The sequence below is a fragment of the Vicugna pacos genome, chromosome 8, assembly GCF_048564905.1.
Source record: "Vicugna pacos chromosome 8, VicPac4, whole genome shotgun sequence".
In the NCBI taxonomy this organism is placed as follows: Eukaryota; Metazoa; Chordata; class Mammalia; order Artiodactyla; family Camelidae; genus Vicugna; species Vicugna pacos.
In genome coordinates, this window is record NC_132994.1 from 8,052,808 (window position 1) to 8,073,413 (window position 20,606).

General features: G+C 45.7%; 1 protein-coding gene and 1 long non-coding RNA gene across 2 annotated transcripts in view; one reads left to right on the forward strand and one right to left on the reverse strand.

Annotated features, from left to right (window-relative positions):
- Nucleotides 1-482: 482 nt before the first annotated feature.
- LOC140697821 (uncharacterized) lies at nucleotides 483-1,915 on the reverse strand. The gene is made up of 2 exons (XR_012075177.1): nucleotides 1,804-1,915; nucleotides 483-787 (listed from the first exon to the last, which is right to left on the reverse strand). It is a non-coding gene; the product is annotated as an uncharacterized lncRNA (long non-coding RNA).
- A 1,646-nt stretch (nucleotides 1,916-3,561) lies between these two features.
- The window catches only part of LOC140697950 (uncharacterized), a 40,064-nt gene continuing 23,019 nt past the window's right edge, over nucleotides 3,562-20,606 (forward strand). The window contains exons 1-3 of the mRNA XM_072966356.1: nucleotides 3,562-3,633; nucleotides 7,300-7,462; nucleotides 8,800-8,977. Of these exons, the coding sequence (XP_072822457.1) occupies nucleotides 3,562-3,633; nucleotides 7,300-7,462; nucleotides 8,800-8,977 (413 nt within the window). The remainder of the gene's footprint in view (nucleotides 3,634-7,299; nucleotides 7,463-8,799; nucleotides 8,978-20,606) is intronic.

Here is a 20,606-nt window from a genome sequence, read left to right on the forward strand (position 1 = left end):
AATATCTTATAATAACCTTTAATGAAAAAGAATATGGAAATGAATATATGTATATGTATGCATGACTGAGACATTATGCTGTACACCAGAAATTGACACATTGTAACTAACGACCCTTCAATAAAAAATAGAAATAAAAATAAAAGTAATCAAGAAAAAAAATCTTACAGTTACATCCAGCATTGTGGGAGCAAACAAGGGTAGAGAACTCACTTCACTGTATGAAATGGGTTTCCATAGATGTGGTATTCATCTTCTTTTAGTATAAAAAAATTACTTATGATTTACTAAGAAATCATTGAGCTAAAAAAACAGATCTGGGTTTCAAATGGAACGTTTTCATTGAGGTAAGTGAATTTGAGGATGTCACTCCACCATGGTGAGATTTAGTTTACTTGTCTGTTAAACAACATAAAATGCCTACTTCACACAGCTGTTGTGAGAATTTACTGATAGCATATATACAAAAGACATTTTACACATTATCAGACTTAAAGTCTGTAAAGCCTTGTTTATTTGTTTTTCACTTTTAACAGCATAATGATGAGTTGTCTCCTCTTTTGGGTATCTGCTACTTTTTAAAGAAAAAGACAGGAAGCACAAAAGAATGCTATAGGACAATGTCAGCCAGAGAGAGGAGTTTCTACAGTAGGGCATCACAGAATTTTTCATAACTGGAAATTTTTCATAACAACCATATGTGTAGATCTTGATGGTGCCTTGGAAAATCTGGAGGAAGCATTGTAGCTCTGGAAAGGAAGTATGGCCGGCGACTGCTCTCTGTATGCTGAGGACAAGCATGGAAGAACGACAACGTGTGAGCTGATTGTGGACACTGGTGTGGCTTTGATTTGAATTCAATTCCCTTGAGATTGGGCATTTCTCCTCATTTTCTTATTTAACCTGGTATTTTACACAATATGCAAGTTTCTGCGTCTTCACCCCTTCTTCATGACTCACTCCCACCTCCCCGCCTCTGTTTACAGCTGGTATCTAAGGAGGGTACAGACTGAGCCAGGGAAACAGTCCTTTGTGGACGGAAGTACTGAAATGAGCAGCAGGGCTCTAGCTCCATCTCTCCCACTTTCACCTCTCTGGATTTTCTGTTTCCTTATTAGTGGAATGTGGGGTTTGGTTATAGCACCAGATGGTCTCTAAGATCTCCCTTTCTTTCAGGACTCTGAATCCAGGTCTTCTGAAGCTGAGTTGGATGCTTTCTTTTCCCCCCTATTATCACAATTCCTTCTTTCCTTTAAGGTTACAGAAAACTTCTGAACTTAAGAGCTAATATAAATCCAGCTTCAAAATACAGGTCAATACACTTGTATTTTATAGGTTCAACTTTTGTGTAACAATTATGTGCCAACTTGTGAACTCTTAATAGTGTTCAAATGCCAAAGTCAAGACCAAATCATTTGATTATTTTCTTATACAACAAGGTGCAAAGGTTACTTTGTCTCTACTAATATAGCTATTCCTGACAATTTGTTAATATCAGAAAAAATGAGTCAGGTTTAACTATCCTGCTGTTTATAAAAATACATGAAACCATAAAACGGTCTTTGTATGTGTCCTTTCTGAGAGAGGTGACGCTTTAAATGCCTGGGCTGGTTTATGTGGATCAAATCTTTTCTCCACGGCACAGCCTCCGGCAGAAAGCAGGGAGTGGGTCATCTCAGGGGTCTTGTCTCTGAGGCAGAGCAGATTGTAACTGTGAAGTGGGCGCTGGGGCTTGTTGTGTTAACTTTAGAAAGGATCATAGAAATTGTATATTCTTTCAACTTTATTTTACCCAATTCTTACCTTTAGTTCTAAAGATGATTAGAGGAGTTCCCAGTGACAGAGACACACACTGTGTGTTGCGGTCCACACTGATTGATGGTCTGCCCTTTATGAGCCTCTCCATCAAATCCCATCCCTGTGTATTAAAGAAGACCTTGTCTCAATGTCCCTCGTAAGATGATCAAATCACATATTTTTATTGCATATTCTTTCATGGACAACCACAGGAGCTATTTTGTTTTTATCTTATGTTAAGGAATGTGTCTTCCATGTGCTCTTTGATTTTGAGTGGTTGCCGTGATTTATTTGCAAGAAATAGAAATCTATTTAAACAGCATAAAGCTAACAACCTGATATCTAACCAAAAATGCACTTTGTTCTGTTTTTTCCTTTTCTATTCATCTCTGATTTAGATTTCCACCCCTAAGAAGGTCACAGGGCTGCTTCCTTAGGGATGGGGAGGGGTGAGGAATCACTTATTGCTGCCTATAAATTGAGAGAGTGAGGCAGCGAGCAACGAGAGAGGGAGATCTGAACTTACATAGACCTTGAAGAGGCCACTTGGGGCTGTTCTGGCTGCCAAACCATCAGTATTTATGACATCTTCTTTGAAGTTGTAAAATGTTGGCCCTGGCTATTATATGGTAGTAATATTACATGGGTCACCTATCCTGCTTCTGAATTTTTGCTCAAAATATTCCCTATGCCTAGATTTGTCTCTCCCTGCTTCTTCAGTAAGTTTTACTTGTGTCTAAACTTGATTCTAAACTCTAACCTTAGCTCTTCAAGAAACCCTGTCTGAGTTGATGTAAAAAGTCATCCCACTCTACCACTATAAGTACTATTCTTAATTTTTCAAAGATAATTATTTCTATTAAATTTAAATTAAAAAATATTTTAAATGCCATTATGAGACAAGAACCACAGTACTAAATTTTGTAACCACATCAGCAGGCATTGTTAGAATATAAAAATCTCAGATTTGACGGAGGCTGAGGAGGACCTTCTGACCCTAAACAACTGTTCCATAAATCAGGGCTGGAAATCCAGTCATCCTGGGCCCTCTCTCTGTTCTAAATTAAACCCTCTACCCTGAACTGAGGTGACAACAAAATTTGTCATTAACACTTGAAGGTGATAGCTTTACTCAGCACTTCAAAAGGAAGGGTCTAGAGAAAGAGAAGGATGCTTGTAAGGAGAAGGTGCTGGAATTGTAGGGCATCTGAGTACAGCCCACAGAGTCCACAGGCACTAGAGCCAAGTGAGGAGCTGGCCCATGACCTTCTCTGCAAGGCACCTCTTCAGACAGGCAGCTCCCAAAGAGAGGAGAGAAGTGTGTCACACACACGAGAATATTCTCTTCTTTGGAAAGAGAAAATAATTAGGTTTATTTATTTATTTTAAATTTTACTTATTTTTTTTAAATGGAGATACTGAGGGTTGAACCCAGGACCATGTGCATGCTAAGCACACACTCTATCACTGAGCTCTACCCTCCCCCATGTTCTCATTATGGAAAGAAAAGCAAAGAGCTAGAAATAGTTAATTCCCATCTCTAAGGGGATATTGTTGTAATATCAGTGACCTGGGACAGAATAGCTCCTCCTGGCTGTGACCCTGCTCTCACCACCCACCTGGCCGTTACTTCCTGTGATGATGAGAAGGACTTTATGGCCTCTTTATGTCTCCAGCAAGGTTACTAACAGAGCAAAACCATTTATATCAAACCCTGCTTCTCCATTTACACACATGTGGAAGCAGGGAAGGCTTTTTAGTGAGATGCCAGTGAACCCCAGCTCCTGGAAACAGAACCCTGTACCTGTGGCTCAGACTATCTTTGTGGACTCCATTGTGAGCAACAGAACATCCTAACACGGCCTCTGCACCACACTTACTGAATTGAGACTCTAGGACAGTGTTTTGGATGAAGTAGGAGAGGCAGCTTTTTCCATAGTGATTGCATACAGGGTAACAAATTGTTGCAAGGTTGTTCTTGTTTTTGCAGATGCAGTGGTCCCCTTCCCTCTGCTGAGTAAGAAATTTACCTTTGGCTTTGGGATTTTCTTAATATTCTTGTTCCTAGAACAAAGGATACATAGGAAGAGGCTCCATGGAAAAGAGCTCTAGAGAAAAACTTTAAAGTCAGGTTGATAAATGCTTTTAGTCTTTCAAGCAGGCTGAAGCCTGAGACCTCCGGCTGCAGTTGAAACAACAGGATTCAAGGAAAACACAAGGGGTCAAGAAGAGGGCACTAGGGTCAAGAGCCAGGCACTGGGATCAGGAGCAGGGCACTAAGCACGATCCCTGCACACAGCACCACGAGGGGGCTGGGGGACCACCCAAGCCTCCCTCCTCTCCAGCCCAACCCCGGTCAGCAAGGACATGAGAAAAACCCTTTAAACCATCATACAGTTAGGCAGTTACAGACACCATCATAGGTATCAGACGGTTACAGATGATGACAATAGGGTCCTGCTATTTACACTTTGTGTTTACGTAGAAAAGCGGAGTTTTTCAGATTTTGCCCAGAGTGGACTTCAGGGAGGGTGTAGCTAGTGGACTCTTTGACTTGGCCATTGTAACAAAGTAAAATTCAGCACCAAATATCCAGGGGTCCCCATGGTGGGGAAAAAAAAACCTCTCAGGATCCTTGAGGGCCTTGACATCAGTATTTGAAAGGAGAAAGAGACGTGGTTGAGTATAGCCAAACAGAAGTGGCTTCTCTGAGAACAGAGATCTTCCTTCCCCTCCCCTCCCCTCCTCCTGTCACACAGCCCTCCCACCGTCAGAGCTGATCTCACCCAGGGTGATCTTATTACAGCAGGCAACACTGAAGTGTGATGCTGAGAGCTGTAACCCTTCCAATGAGGAATTTTTAATCCAATTTCTCATTTCTTTGGGGTTTTCCAGGGTCTTCAGTTTATTCTGGAAGGTTCCTGATTTCCTTTTTCCTCTCAGAACCACGGAGGCGCTTGCCATGCGTCTCTGACTCTGGTGAACAGCTCAGCCCTCTCACAGTGTTCAGTGGAGGCTCCATTCAGAACCAGATGGTAGAGGCTGTTGAAACAAAGAGAAAACCCCCCTGGAGAGTCCCCCATGAAGAGGGAGTGCAGTTGTGGATATAAGTACTGCTGTCACAAAGGACTCAATATTATTATTTCTGATACTTCCAAGTATCAGGCTTTCCTTTCAACCTTTAATTAATTAATTAATTAATTAATTTTTAATTGAAGTATAGTCAGTTACAATGTGTCAGTTTCTGGTGTATAGCACAATGTCCCAGTCATGATATACATACATCTATTCATCTTCATATTCTTTTTCATTAAGTGTTATTACAAGATATTGAATGTAGTTCCCTGTGCTATACAGAAGAAATTGGTTTTTTTAACCTATTTTTGTATATAATGGCTAACATTTGCAAAACGCAAACTCCCAATTTATCCCTTCCCCCCCCTTCCCCTGGTAACTGTAAGATTGTTTACTACATCTGCAAGTCTGTTCCTGTTTTGTAAATAAGTTCATTAGTATCCACTTTTTTGCTTTTTTTGGATTCCACATATGAGTGATATCGTATAATAAATTTTTTTCTCTTTCTGGCTTACTTCACTTAGAATGACATTCTCCAGGTCTATCCATGTTGCTGCAGATGGCATTATTTTATTATTTTTATGGCTGAGTAGTATTCCATTGTATAAATATACCACAACTTCTTTATCCAGTCATTTGCTGATGGACATTTAGATTGTTTCCATGTCTTGGCTATTGTAAATAGTGCTGCTATGATCATTGGGGTGCATGTATCTTTTCAAATTAGAGTTCCCTTCATTAAAAAAAAAACTTCCAAATAAAAAATTTTTATGTATTTGCCAAACTGATTTCTACATAGAACTTACAAAGTCACCATGTCCCAAAGGGCAGGCTTGGCCTTGTCTCCTGGTTTTGATTATCAGGCACACCACATTCAACTTCTTCAGCCCTTTCTCCAGCATTGACCTTCTTATTTTTGTGGTTTATAAGTGAAATTTAGCTCCTACCTGTTTATCTGAAGAGAGATGAGGATGCATGTCTCTGACAGCCTCTTCCCTGCATCACACTGTCCCAGTAAGGGGAAACCAACATTCTCTGTGTAAATCACCATGACTGTGCAAATATTGTTTGTACTCAGCCAACTACTACACTAGGATTTCTTCTCTTGTACAAATTCTTGTTAATCCTGAAGTTCCTACTTACCTTACTTGTTATTTGGTTAGTTTTCTTTGTGACAATTGCTAATTCTTTCCACACTTTCTAACAACGTCTCTGTGCAATTTGCCATCAACTTGAATTTCTGGAGATCTGATTTCTCTGCTTCAGTGTGGGTGGGTGGCTCCAAAGGGCTGCTCTCAGCTGTCACCCTGGGGTTCCCAGCACCAGCACCCAGAGCACCCTTTGCCTCTACTCTGTGTGGTGCCTCCAGGCACCTGGACCCCGTTGTCTTCCTCTTTCTTGGTTAACATCCTTGTTTTGATAGCTCACACCCTCCAGTTGATTCCTGAGAAAGGATGCATGGGAGACAGGATCTTGAGATCCTGCAGATCTAAAAGTGTTGTCATTCTACTTCCACAGTCCCTAATTAATGTTCCGATTGTGTATAGTAATCTAGGGTGAAAATTACTTCACTCAGAATTTTGAAAGGCTTTTGCTTCTCAATGCGGATTCAAAAAACTGAAATCATTCTCATTTTTATCCCTTTTTATGTAATCTGTGTTTATGCCACACTAGAAATTTTTGAGGATAGATTTCCTTACCCTTCGTGTTGTGAAATTCATAATGCATTGCCTTGGTGTGTTTTCCTTCCTTCCTTTCTTCTTTCTTTATTATTATTATTTGTTCTCATCGTGCTTGGCTTTGGTAGACCATTCTAATTCACTGACTCATGGCTTTCAGCGTCAGGAAATGTTTTGTGTTAGTATTTCTTGATAATGATTCTGTTTCTGTTCTGTGGGTTATCTTTTTAGTTGGACACCACGACAGATAATTTTATGTGTCAATGAGACTGGAGGCAGGCTGTCTAGGTTGACATTGTTTTTAGGTGTGTCTGATGAAATTAGTCTGAATAGGTGGACTCAGTAGATTGCCTTCCTTAAAATGTGTAGGTATTATCCAAACTGTTGAGGGCCTGAGAAGAACAAAATGTGGAAGAAGGAGAAATTTTCCCCCTTCCCTTCTCCTGCCTCTTCTCATCTTTTCCTGCCCTCAGATTGGGATCTACATCAGTGACTCCCCTTGTTCTCAGACCTTCAGACTGAGGCTAGCATTACGCCATTGGCTTCCCTTGGTCTCCAGTTTGCAATGAAAGATAGTGGGACTTCTCAGCTTCCATACTCCTGCCTGGATTAATGGTGGTTCTATTTCCTGAGATTAAAATCTCAGAATCATGGGCAAGTTTGGTAGGCAAAGTTTGGAAGAATTTGAGGTACCATTCAAACATCCGATGGGAAGTATTCTTAAAGAAATTTTGTATTTGGGCCTCAGGCTTTGGAGAGAGAGCTGGGTTTCCTGAGGTCAGAGACAATCAGGACTGAGAAGAAAAGGGCTTTTGTGATAAAGAGGGCATTAGTTACCTTGGTGAAACTATTGCAGTTGTTTGATGTACGAGAGAAGCCAGGCTGGAGTGGCTCGGTGGAGACTAGCAGGGGTGAGGTGGGTTCATCACCAGCTGAGCAGAGCTTCCCTTCAAAACTGAGTTCGTCAGTCCTACCCATTCCTCTCCCCACTCCCTTCCGCCATGACTGCTCCTCCAAACTCATCTATAAATTTCTCCTGTCACCTTCAGATTCATACAATTCTGGCATTTCCACTATGCTTATGCAGCCAGTTCCTAAGGCCAAGTCAACCCCTCCTCTGCCTTTTCTGCTTTCATATCTAAGCTGTTAAATAATGTAATTAAATGTGCACAGCTGTGTGGTTTGTTTCTAGTAAAAATTCATGGTCACCAGCCCCGTGGCAAGCTGAAAGTCTTAAATAACCATTTACCTTCAAATAATTTCTCAGAATCATTTCAAATCTCTAAAATTTTCATTAAAATTTAACAGTAACAACTGGCTGCCACAGGAGAAGTCTGGCCCACTGAGTAAGAGGACTTGCTCTTCTCTACCTGTCAGAATCTGCACCTTGATCTAACTGTCCTTTCCCTCTTGTTGTAAGGGATGCCATTGCATGGTTACCACCTGGCTCTTTCCCACCACAGAGGAGACTGTGGGCAATCTGTAAAACATTCTTATAACATAGCTTCACTTGTGCAAACAATCTCTTCTCAAGCCTGGACTCATCTTTTTAAAATGCAAGTGAGGGGAGGTGGGAAACGCAGAGACCACAACTGGGGAATATATTTAAAGGAAAAAAATACAAAAATGGGATTCTGGAGCCCACCAAGTACATTTTATCATCTACTAAGTTTTACTCAAGCTTTGTACTGAAAACACAAGTCCAATTTTTGATGGGCAGTCTATCCAAGTTAGCAAAAATTCAAGAATAAATTAAAGCAATAGTGATTTTATACCTATGAATAACCAGGAGGGAAGAAAAGATATTAACCCAAAGAAATGATGGTATCTTTGACTCACAAATTATACCACATGGTGTCCCCTGGGTGATCTATTCATAAGGTTAGCTGGTTATGCATTGAGCAATTGTAAACATTAAAACTCATCTTTTCAGACCTGCTCAAAAGCTCCCTTTGTATTGGACACTGACATGCCACTCCATCCTCACCTTTTATAAAGAATGGAGACACTGGAGCTTAAGATAAATTCAAAGTTTCAGCCAAGGGACGTAGGTTTTCTCAGTCCTTTAAACATCTTTTTATAACATCAGTCTTCTAATAAATACTCAAAAATAATAGGGTGAATGAACACAGATAGCAAGGTAGAAGCCACAAGGATGATTGTTGAAAGTTGCCCCCAGCAGCCAGAACATTCCTGTTCTATCAGACAGTGTGGAAGGGACAAGAGTCAGCTCTCCAACCATGAGGAGGAGGGGCGCGGCGCGCATGCGCGGACGCACAGAAGCGAGGATGCGAGGCGGCTGCGCTCCGTCCAGAGCGTGTGGGGGCTGGCGGGAGCCGGGTGCTCCTGGACCAGCCCCTCCGGAGGAACGCGGCCTGGGGTCTGGACTGCCGCTTGTTGTCGCCTACGCTGATGCTGCCGAGCAGGTAAGGGGGCGTTGGTGGGGGCGCGCAGGTCAGGGAGCAGGCAGGTGAGGCCTGGGCTGCGCAGTTGGGGAGGCGCGTAGGTAGGGGTTCGTCGGTGATGCCCGGGTGGGGCGGCAGATTAGGAACTTGAAGTGGGTCCGTGGCCTGCAGCCATGGTTCCTGGTGCCCACCCCCCGGGTTAGTAGTCCCTGAACCGAGCCTCTTTGCCGCCGCCGCTTGTACCCGAGTTCGGGAAAGCGGCCTGCAGCCATGATTCCTGGTGCCCCCCCCCCCCCGTTAGTAGTCCCTCAACCCCGCCTCTTTGCCACCGCCTTTACCGGAGTTCGGGAAAGCGGCCTGCAGCCATGATTCCTGGTGCCACCCCCCCCCCCCCGTTAGTAGTCCCTCAACCCCGCCTCTTTGCCACCGCATTTACCGGAGTTCGGGAAAGCGGCCTGCAGCCATGATTCCTGGTGCCCCCCCCCCGTTAGTAGTCCCTGAACCCCGCCTCTTTGCCGCCGCTTGTACCCGAGTTCGGGAAAGCGGCCTGCAGCCATGGTTCCTGGTGCCCCCCCCCCCCCGTTAGTAGTCCCTGAACCCCGCCTCTTTGCCACCGCCTTTACCGGAGTTCGGGAAAGCAGCCTGCAGCCATGGTTCCTGGTGCCCCCCCCCCCCGTTAGTAGTCCCTGAACCCCGCCTCTTTGCCGCCGCTCGTACCGGGGTTCGGGAAAGCGGCTGCAGCCATGGTTCCTGGTGCCCCCCCCGTTAGTAGTCCCTGAACCCCACCTCTTTGCCGCCGCTCGTACCGGGGTTCTGGAAAGCGGCTGCAGCCATGATTCCTGGTGCCCCCCCACCCCCGTTAGAAGTCCCTGAACCCCGCCTCTTTGCCACCGCCTTTACCGGAGTTCGGGAAAGCGGCCTGCAGCCTTGTTTCCTGGTGCCCCCCCCCCCCCCGTTAGTAGTCCCTGAACCTCGCCTCTTTGCCGCCGCTTGTACCCGAGTTCGGGAAAGCGGCCTGCAGCCATGGTTCCTGGTGCGCCCCCCCCCCGTTAGTAGTCCCTGAACCCCGCCTCTTTGCCGCCGCTCGTACCGGGGTTCGGGAAAGCGGCTGCAGCCCGGGGAGGTGGGAGGGCGCCGGACGGTCCCGGAGCACTTCCCACCGCCTTTCTGCCTAGGCGGACCTGCCTGCCTAGCGGAGGCCGCCCTGGACCCTCCTGGGCGCAGGCGACTTGGGGCGGGATAACCGGCAAGGTCTGGGCCTTTGGGAACTTGTTGGCCTGTCCCCGAAATGAAAAGCTTTTGGCAAGCCTATCTTTAGGTTTTTTAGGAATCTCAATCGGTTTGCTCCTGGGAGGCAGACGCGGCGCTGTCAGGGTGCGGGGGGAGGGGGGCGGCATTGGCGGCGGCGGCGAGGAGAGGGCTCAGCCCGTGCGAGCTGGTCTGTTCGCTCCGATCTCCCCGGCGGCCTGGCCTTGGGGGCGGCCTGGCCTGGGGGCAGCACTTGCTGCCCCTGGTTCGCTGAAGGCACGTTCCCAGGACAGCCTGCTCTCTGGAGGCGGGCGTGGTCGTTCAGAGGTCTGGGCGGGAGGTGGCAGCTGCAGGGGTAGAGGGGGTGCCGTGATGCTCTGGTAGACTTGCTCCTATCTGCCCCAAGGCCTGGCCTGGGGGCGGCCTCTATGTCCCCATGTTCGCGTGACCTAGCTTCCAAGTCAGTCTGCTCCTGGGAGGCGGGCGCGTGCAGTCAAAGTGAGGGCGCCGCGGCAGCGGGAAATGAGAGCAAGTCCTGCGCTGTTGCATGGGGCAGCCCAAATCCCACCATCACCGCTGCCGCAGTAGCAGCCGCTCCCTGGCCGCACCGCGCCCGCCTCCCGGGAGCAGGCTGACCCGGGGACGTGCTTCCAGCGAAGCTGGGGCGGCCGAGGCCGCCCCCAGGCCATGCCCCAGGGGCGGTGAGGGCTAATCGACCAGCTTGCCAGGGGCTATGCCCGTTTCCCCGCTGCTGTCCCAGGTTCCTGAGACACTTGTTTGTAGGTGAGTGGGCTACCGGGAGGCAGGTGCCCTGCATGGTCATGGGGTGGTGGCGCCGCTGGTGGGGAGGGGAAGGGCGTCCATCCATGTTGCTGCGAATGGCGTTGTTTTTATTATTGTTTATGACAAAATCATTAATATGTTTTACTTTGTAGAGTGGTACTCTATTGTATGAATAGACCACAACTTCTTTGTCTAGTTATCTGTTGCTTTATTTAGGTTGCTCCCATGTCTTGGCAATTGTATATAGCGGTGCTGTGAATATTGGGGTGCAGGTGTCTTTTCACATTAGAGTTTCCTCCAGATATGTACGGAGACGTGGGATTGCTGAATCATATGGGAAGGCTATTTTTAGCTTTTTGAGGACTGTCCATACTGTTTTCCGTAATGCCTACACCAAACTACGTTCCCAGCAGCAGTGTAGGAGGGTTCCCTTTTCTCCACTCCCTCTCCAGCATTTATATCCTTCATGAACTTTTAAATGATGTGCCTGGTGTGAGGTGACACCTCATGGTAGTTTTAATTTGCATTTACTCTATAGTTAGTGACATTGAGCATGTTTTCATCTGCCTGTTGGCCATTTGTATGTCTTGTTTAGGTCCATTCTCAGATCAGGTGGTGGTGGTGGTTGGGTTGCATGTGCTGTTTATATGTTCTGCAAATTAAGCTTTTGTGAGTCGCTTCATTTGCAGATATTTTTTTCCCGTTCTGTAGGTTGTCGTTTAGTTTTGCTTAGGGTTTCCTTTGCTGTGCATTAGGTCCCATTTGTTTATTTTTGCTCGTATTTCCACTGCCTGGGTAGACTGCCCTAAGAACGTTGTGAAGATTTATGTCAGAGAATGTCCTGCCTGTATTTTCTTCGACAAGGCTTATTGTGTCTTGTGGTATATGTGAGTCTTTAAGCCATTTTGAGCTTAGTTTTGTGTACGGGGATTTACAGGCTGCTATCCGGTTTACCCAACACCACTTGCTGAGGAGACTGTCTTTTCTCTATTGTATATTCATGTCTCCATTGTTGAAGATTAATTGATCGTAGGTCTGTGGATTTATTTTTGGGCTCTCTATCCTGTTCTGTTGATCCATATGTCTCTTTTTATGCCAATACCGTGCTGTTGTGATGATTGTAAGCCTGTAATACTGTCTGAATTTGGGCCGGGGAGCAGTTATTCCCCCAGCTTCATTCTTTTTCTTCAATACGGCTTTGGCAATTCTGAGTCTTTTGTGATTCTGTGCAAATCTCAGGGTCAGGATCATTTGCTCCAGTTCTGTGAAAAATGTCCAGGATAATTTGATGGGGAAATCTGTAGATTGCCTTGAGCAGAATGGCCTTTTTAACAGTACTGATTCTTCCAACCCAGGAGCATGGGGTATCTTTCTGTTCTTTTAAAGTGTGCTTGAACTTCCTTAACCAAAGTTTTGTAGTTGTCCACGTGCAAGTCTTTCACCTCCTTGGTCAGATTTATTCCTAAGTATTTTATTTAGTTTTTAGATGCATTTGAAAAAGTCAGCTCAGGATAGGGGTGCACTGGGATTGAGGGGGGATGTCACAGTGAGGGGAGACAGGCTGAGGGGGTCAAGGGGCCGGCCCGAAGTGAGGGGCGCTCGGAGTGCGGGCGACACGTCTGAGGTGTAATCCGGGGATGAGGGGACCATCTCGGGATGGTGGGGGAACCCAGGCTGAGGCTTGAGGGGTCAGCTTGGGGTGCAGGGGCCGTAGGTTACGACCTAGTGGGGCAGGGTGTGGGGATGGGGATCTCGGTGTAAGCAGGAAAAAAACTGGTCTTGGGGATCTGGTCAGGGACCGGGCCTGGCTGGGGGTGTGGAGGCACCGATGGGGTGGGAGGGGCGGCGAGCAGGGGGAGTGGAGCCGGTGGGTGTGGCCCGGCCCTGTCCCCAGCCCTGGCCCCGGCCAGAGGTGGTTCTTGCTGGGTGCGGAGATCCAGTCCTTGGCAGGGTGAGGGCGCTGGGGATGGGGATCCGCCCCACCGCCCAGGCCCGCCAGGCCCCACTCCTCGGGTCCGGTATGGCAGAAGACCCAACCCGAGCGTCCGCGCTGCGCTCAGGAGGAGGAGGGGAGCGGCGCGCACGCGCGGACGCACAGACCGGAGGATGCGAGGCCGCTGCGCTCCGTCCAGAGCGTGTGGGAGCTGGCGGGAGCCGGGTGCTCCTGGACCAGCCCCTCCGGAGGAACGCGGCCTGGGGTCTGGACCGCCGCTTGTTGTCGCCTACGCTGCTGCTGCTGCCGAGCAGGTAAGGGGGCGTTGGTGGGGGCGCGCAGGTCAGGGAGCAGGCAGGTGAGGCCTGGGCTGCGCAGTTGGGGAGGCGCGTAGGTAGGGGTTCGTCGGTGATGCCCGGGTGGGGCGGCCGATTAGGAACCTGAAGTGGGTCCGTGGCCTGCAGCCAGGGTTCCTGGTGCCCCCCCCTTTAGTAGTCCCTGAACCCCGCCTCTTTGCCGCCGCTTGTACCCGAGTTCGGGAAAGCGGCCTGCAGCCATGATTCCTGGTGCCCCCCCCCTCCCGTTAGTAGTCCCTCAACCCCGCCTCTTTGCCGCCGCTTGTACCCGAGTTCGGGAAAGCGGCCTGCAGCCATGATTCCTGGTGCCCCCCCCCCCCCCCGTTAGTAGTCCCTGAACCCCGCCTCTTTGCCACCGCCTTTACCGGAGTTCGGGAAAGCGGCCTGCAGCCATGGTTCCTGGTGCCCCCCACCCCTCCCGTTAGTAGTCCCTGAACCCCGCCTCTTTGCCGCCGCTCGTACCGGGGTTCGGGAAAGCGGCTGCAGCCCGGGGAGGTGGGAGGGCGCCGGACGGTCCCGGAGCACTTCCCACCGCCTTTCTGCCTAGGCGGACCTGCCTGCCTAGCGGAGGCCGCCCTGGACCCTCCTGGGCGCAGGCGACTTGGGGCGGGATAACCGGCAAGGTCTGGGCCTTTGGGAACTTGTTGGCCTGTCCCCGAAATGAAAAGCTTTTGGCAAGCCTATCTTTAGGTTTTTTAGGAATCTCAGTCGGTTTGCTCCTGGGAGGCAGACGCGGCGCTGTCAGGGTGCGGGGGGGGGGGTAGGGGGGGCGGCATTGGCGGCGGCGGCGAGGAGAGGGCTCAGCCCGTGCGAGCTGGTCTGTTCGCTCCGATCTCCCCGGCGGCCTGGCCTTGGGGGCGGCCTGGCCTGGGGGCAGCACTTGCTGCCCCTGGTTCGCTGAAGGCACGTTCCCAGGACAGCCTGCTCTCTGGAGGCGGGCGTGGTCGTTCAGAGGTCTGGGCGGGAGGTGGCAGCTGCAGGGGTAGAGGGGGTGCCGTGATGCTCTGGTAGACTTGCTCCTATCTGCCCCAAGGCCTGGCCTGGGGGCGGCCTCTATGTCCCCATGTTCGCGTGACCTAGCTTCCAAGTCAGTCTGCTCCTGGGAGGCGGGCGCGTGCAGTCAAAGTGAGGGCGCCGCGGCAGCGGGAAATGAGAGCAAGTCCTGCGCTGTTGCATGGGGCAGCCCAAATCCCACCATCACCGCTGCCGCAGTAGCAGCCGCTCCCTGGCCGCACCGCGCCCGCCTCCCGGGAGCAGGCTGACCCGGGGACGTGCTTCCAGCGAAGCTGGGGCGGCCGAGGCCGCCCCCAGGCCATGCCCCAGGGGCGGTGAGGGCTAATCGACCAGCTTGCCAGGGGCTATGCCCGTTTCCCCGCTGCTGTCCCAGGTTCCTGAGACACTTGTTTGTAGGTGAGTGGGCTACCGGGAGGCAGGTGCCCTGCATGGTCATGGGGTGGTGGCGCCGCTGGTGGGGAGGGGAAGGGCGTCCATCCATGTTGCTGCGAATGGCGTTGTTTTTATTATTGTTTATGACAAAATCATTAATATGTTTTACTTTGTAGAGTGGTACTCTATTGTATGAATAGACCACAACTTCTTTGTCTAGTTATCTGTTGCTTTATTTAGGTTGCTCCCATGTCTTGGCAATTGTATATAGCGGTGCTGTGAATATTGGGGTGCAGGTGTCTTTTCACATTAGAGTTTCCTCCAGATATGTACGGAGACGTGGGATTGCTGAATCATATGGGAAGGCTATTTTTAGCTTTTTGAGGACTGTCCATACTGTTTTCCGTAATGCCTACACCAAACTACGTTCCCAGCAGCAGTGTAGGAGGGTTCCCTTTTCTCCACTCCCTCTCCAGCATTTATATCCTTCATGAACTTTTAAATGATGTGCCTGGTGTGAGGTGACACCTCATGGTAGTTTTAATTTGCATTTACTCTATAGTTAGTGACATTGAGCATGTTTTCATCTGCCTGTTGGCCATTTGTATGTCTTGTTTAGGTCCATTCTCAGATCAGGTGGTGGTGGTGGTTGGGTTGCATGTGCTGTTTATATGTTCTGCAAATTAAGCTTTTGTGAGTCGCTTCATTTGCAGATATTTTTTTCCCGTTCTGTAGGTTGTCGTTTAGTTTTGCTTAGGGTTTCCTTTGCTGTGCATTAGGTCCCATTTGTTTATTTTTGCTCGTATTTCCACTGCCTGGGTAGACTGCCCTAAGAACGTTGTGAAGATTTATGTCAGAGAATGTCCTGCCTGTATTTTCTTCGACAAGGCTTATTGTGTCTTGTGGTATATGTGAGTCTTTAAGCCATTTTGAGCTTAGTTTTGTGTACGGGGATTTACAGGCTGCTATCCGGTTTACCCAACACCACTTGCTGAGGAGACTGTCTTTTCTCTATTGTATATTCATGTCTCCATTGTTGAAGATTAATTGATCGTAGGTCTGTGGATTTATTTTTGGGCTCTCTATCCTGTTCTGTTGATCCATATGTCTCTTTTTATGCCAATACCGTGCTGTTGTGATGATTGTAAGCCTGTAATACTGTCTGAATTTGGGCCGGGGAGCAGTTATTCCCCCAGCTTCATTCTTTTTCTTCAATACGGCTTTGGCAATTCTGAGTCTTTTGTGATTCTGTGCAAATCTCAGGGTCAGGATCATTTGCTCCAGTTCTGTGAAAAATGTCCAGGATAATTTGATGGGGAAATCTGTAGATTGCCTTGAGCAGAATGGCCTTTTTAACAGTACTGATTCTTCCAACCCAGGAGCATGGGGTATCTTTCTGTTCTTTTAAAGTGTGCTTGAACTTCCTTAACCAAAGTTTTGTAGTTGTCCACGTGCAAGTCTTTCACCTCCTTGGTCAGATTTATTCCTAAGTATTTTATTTAGTTTTTAGATGCATTTGAAAAAGTCAGCTCAGGATAGGGGTGCACTGGGATTGAGGGGGGATGTCACAGTGAGGGGAGACAGGCTGAGGGGTCAAGGGGCCGGCCCGAAGTGAGGGGCGCTCGGAGTGCGGGCGACACGTCTGAGGTGTAATCCGGGATGAGGGGATGCTCAAGAGGGAGAACTGACCAATCTCCAACCTCTAGCCAGGGTCTCTCAACTGCGTCAAGACAGCATCTTCATAAAGTATCACAGATGGCATCTGGCCCTGTGTTATAATATTATGGGTGATGTGACTGAGACGTCTTCTCCCCCTGGACTAGACATGACTGAGTAAATATTGGATAATGCAGACATATATCTGCAAATCCATCCATTTTATTGTTGCTAATGACTGCTAAAATAAAAGTTCCAGAAAAGCAGAGACTTGGCCTCTTTCATTAACTGCTAGATCCCTACAATGTGGAGCTCACAATTCATTACAATAATGTTTGTTGAATTACTGTATGAATGAATTTCTCTATTACATGTGTTTTGTCCATTACTGTTAATTAAGTAGTAAGCAAATAGTCTAAAATTTACACGTAAATAAATGTTTGGTAGTAAAATAATATTTTAAGTGCAATAAGGAAATATCATTGTGTCCTGATAATCTTCAAAGATGAAATACATTCAACATATTTGTAAAATTTTAGCTTCTGTTTTGACATATATTTTCAGTATATTTACCTGTATTTTGTAAACTGAATGTATTAGAAGAATACTTAAGGAGATTACTTTATTTGTTTCTATTGTAAATAAGAATTATCTTTTCATTAAGAATAGTCAAGTGTAAAAGAATGAAAGGGCTAAAAATCTAAGCCCTAATTGAAAAATTTATAAATTTAATTTTAGCTTATTCATTAAACAAACATTTAACAAACACATTTTAGAGGCAAGGTGTCCTATAAATGTATCCACGATCCTAAGTGATGGACTTACCTGGTAGTGTTTCTCTGTTGGGGATACATAGCTGTAGTTTGTAAAACACCCTCTGTTTCATGAAGAATGCTCCCATCTGAGCACTTAGCTGAGGTCATGGAGGAGATAACTGGGAATGCTACCTCACTCCCTTTCTCTCTACTAGTTTATTACTCTCCCTCTTTTGTGGATCCTCAACCTCAGTATATAAGGATGCTTATCTCTCCCACATTCTTCTCTTAAACTTAAGGATCCTATTCCTTTCTTTTCATTCTCTGAAAAAACACTCCAAAAAAAAAGATTTTTTTTGGTAAGATGGCATCCACTTTCTCCACTGCCCTCCACCTTATCTCATCTTTCTTCAGGAAATGATACTTAGGCAGTAGGTAGCATGGTGGTGGAAAAGTGGGCTCTAAAGCCAGACAACCTGGGTTCTAATCCTGGGTCTTCTACCTATTGGTTCTATGACCTTGGTTAAGTTATTTAATTTTTATGTGCTACAATATCTTCATTTGTAAAACTGTTATAGTGATTGTACTTAACTCATATGATTGATGTGAAGATTAAATAAGAGACTTTGTGAAAAGTACTTAGAGAAAACGATGTCCAGTGCTTGTTGTGTGCCAGGTATTGTCATTATTATTGGCCCATAATTTTTCTAACCCATCATCTGAATCTTGCATGACAAAGATCATGAATGCCTCAAGTGACAAAGATCATGAATGCCTCAAGTGGCTGTATTTCCAGGTATGCCAGGGACAATCCCAGTATACACTTGTTGTCCCAACATCATGATGAACAGCATTCTGTTTCAATCTCTAAAGTGTTCCAGTTTGGAAATAATTTACATGGTCATCCTAGTAATGTCTTTATAATTAAAAAAATCCAGTGGGTCTTTTCTGTGTATCTTCCTAGCAGTACCTCAAACGATACTGCATACCCTTCTTTCAGAAATTCTTCTTTAGTTTCTGTAATTGGAAGGGTGATGCCGTGTCTACCCTACCTTTTTCCATAAGGGTTTCAAGGATTAGGGAGTGGATCCCTCTCCCAGAACTTCATGGAGAATGCCCTGCTCATGTGTTTGAAAGGTCCACAAAAATGATGGCACTTCAACAATAGCTCTGTGACAATGTTCATATCCATTAATGGTACCTCTGTACCATTTAGGAAATAACTATGTCTCACCCTGTGTTTTGTTAAATCCCATCAGTAGTTGGATATCAATTTACTCTCTAGGTCTTCAGTTTTTGACCTTCAAAATCAAGTATTCCTGTCTTTCATCCAACCTATGACCTCTTTAATGAGTAAAACCATCCAGGTACAAGATAGACTTTATGGATTAAAAAAAAAATCACCTGTCAGAATCAGGAAGTCTATCTCTCCGAATAGTAACTTCCTGGTGCCAAAACCCATGAAACCCTAGTTGAGTCTTTTAGTGTTATCTATTAAATGGATTCATTGCCATCTACCTAATTAGATATTCAATATTTAAATCACTACCACTTTCAGAATTTGTTAGGAGACATTTGTGTCCTCTTAGAGATCAGCTCCCCAGCTCCTTACTCTTCCCCAGTCTGGTTTATGTCTCTATTCTATATTCCTCCTTGCTGCTGGGATCCACATATTCAAGTCTGAATATATTCAAGCAAAATTAGTGTTCTACTTTTGCTGTCATTTACTAGCTGTGAGACCATGAGGCATTTCCATATTGTCCCTGTGCCTCAGTTTCCTAATATGTACAAAAGAGGATGATGATGCTTACTCAACAGGGTTTTGTATGGATGAAACAAAAATTAGATGACATGTGTAAAGTGCTTTTTAATTATACAGCAGTGTACAAGTTATTGTACGTTATCATGATGCTCATGATTCACAGATGGGTATGTAGCACTTCACGATCTCACAAATGCATTTTATTGGGACTAGAATCTATGACTTATCACCTTGGGTATTCAATTTTAGTGTCACCTACTGTCTCAGGCACAACAAGGCTGAACTAATGCATGATTTGCACTGGGGAATGCTATGAGAGAAAAATGCCATATGACTGTAAATCCAATTTTTTGTACTCGATAGTATTTTATGTAAGCCTGACTCATTTGTCATTTCCTGTGTGTAGGTGATTGTGGTGACTGGGGAGTCAGCTTTTTAAAAATTGCCTTCAATACCTATGCCTTCAACATATATTTAGGTCAGAAAAAGTGAGTAGAATGCTGGACAGTCTGGTCCAAAGACTTGTCATCTTATGTGAATGTAATCCTGAAAGGATCCTAAAGCTGCAAGATGTTACCCTTTGGGTCATACTCTGTGGTGATGTATTTTCTTATTTCAATCTTCTATTGCTATATTCCTTTTAACTTCTTGACCTCAGAGAATTTTGCTAATAATGTTGGGTTTCATTTGGTTTATTTTTCTTTTGCTTGCAATTTTCAACAGGAGATCTTTTGAAAATACATGTATATATTTTTTGTAATAGCATAATTACCATAATTTCACACAAAGAAACTAGATAGAATTGATGTGACATATTTAACAAAAAAAACTTTTTCTGAATACTAGTGAAGGAAAGTAAAATGACAGTGGTTTGATGAATTTCCAATCCTATATATGCATTACTAAAATATTCCTGAAAAGCATTGTTACTGAGTCCAAGCTCATACTACTTGCCATACAACAGGCTAACAAATTGAGAGATGAGGTGTTGGGACAAGGAATAGCAGCTTTTTTTGGAAAGCTAACAGACCAAGAAGATGGTGGAATAGTGTCCCAAAGAACCATCTTACCCCAGTTAGAATTCAGGCTCCTTTAATACTAAAAAGGGGAGCGGGGTGTGGCTGGTTGTTGCAATCTTCTTGGTGCCAGAATTCTTTGTTCTTGTAGCTGTTCACATAGATCTGGGCAAAAAGTTCCTATAAACCTCCATTAAGACAATTGTCACTCTCTGTTCTGCAACTTTTTATCTCTATATGAATGAAAAGTGTTATACTTTAAAGGTCAAGCCCGGGCATATATCTCACGCTACAGGCAACATTCTTTTACAAAGGTGCAGAGCTAGCAGACTAAGCACAGACAACAGAACAAAAAATTAGAGCTAAAGGAATAGACCCAATATGGAGTCAATTTGTTCTTCTCTGTTACAGTATGAATTGACATTGTTAAACCTTCTGTGCTAAGATTTTTGAGATATACTGTCAACAAAACCTTATTTATTAAGCTTACTCATTTTAAGTAAAACCAGTACTGTATACTGACAGGTTGAATATATAGTTATAAAAAAATAGTCTCTGAACCTTGAGTTAAAAGGAAGAAAATTACAGAAAATACAGTAAAACTAAAAACATTTTACTAGAGGGAAAGAAAGGAAACTCATTTGTTGAGATTCATTGATAAATGGACCATGTAAGGAGCTAAATTTAAGATGCGGTTCTCATGGCCTATGAGCACAGGGTCTAGAGACAAAACCCAGGGTTTGAACAATGGGCAT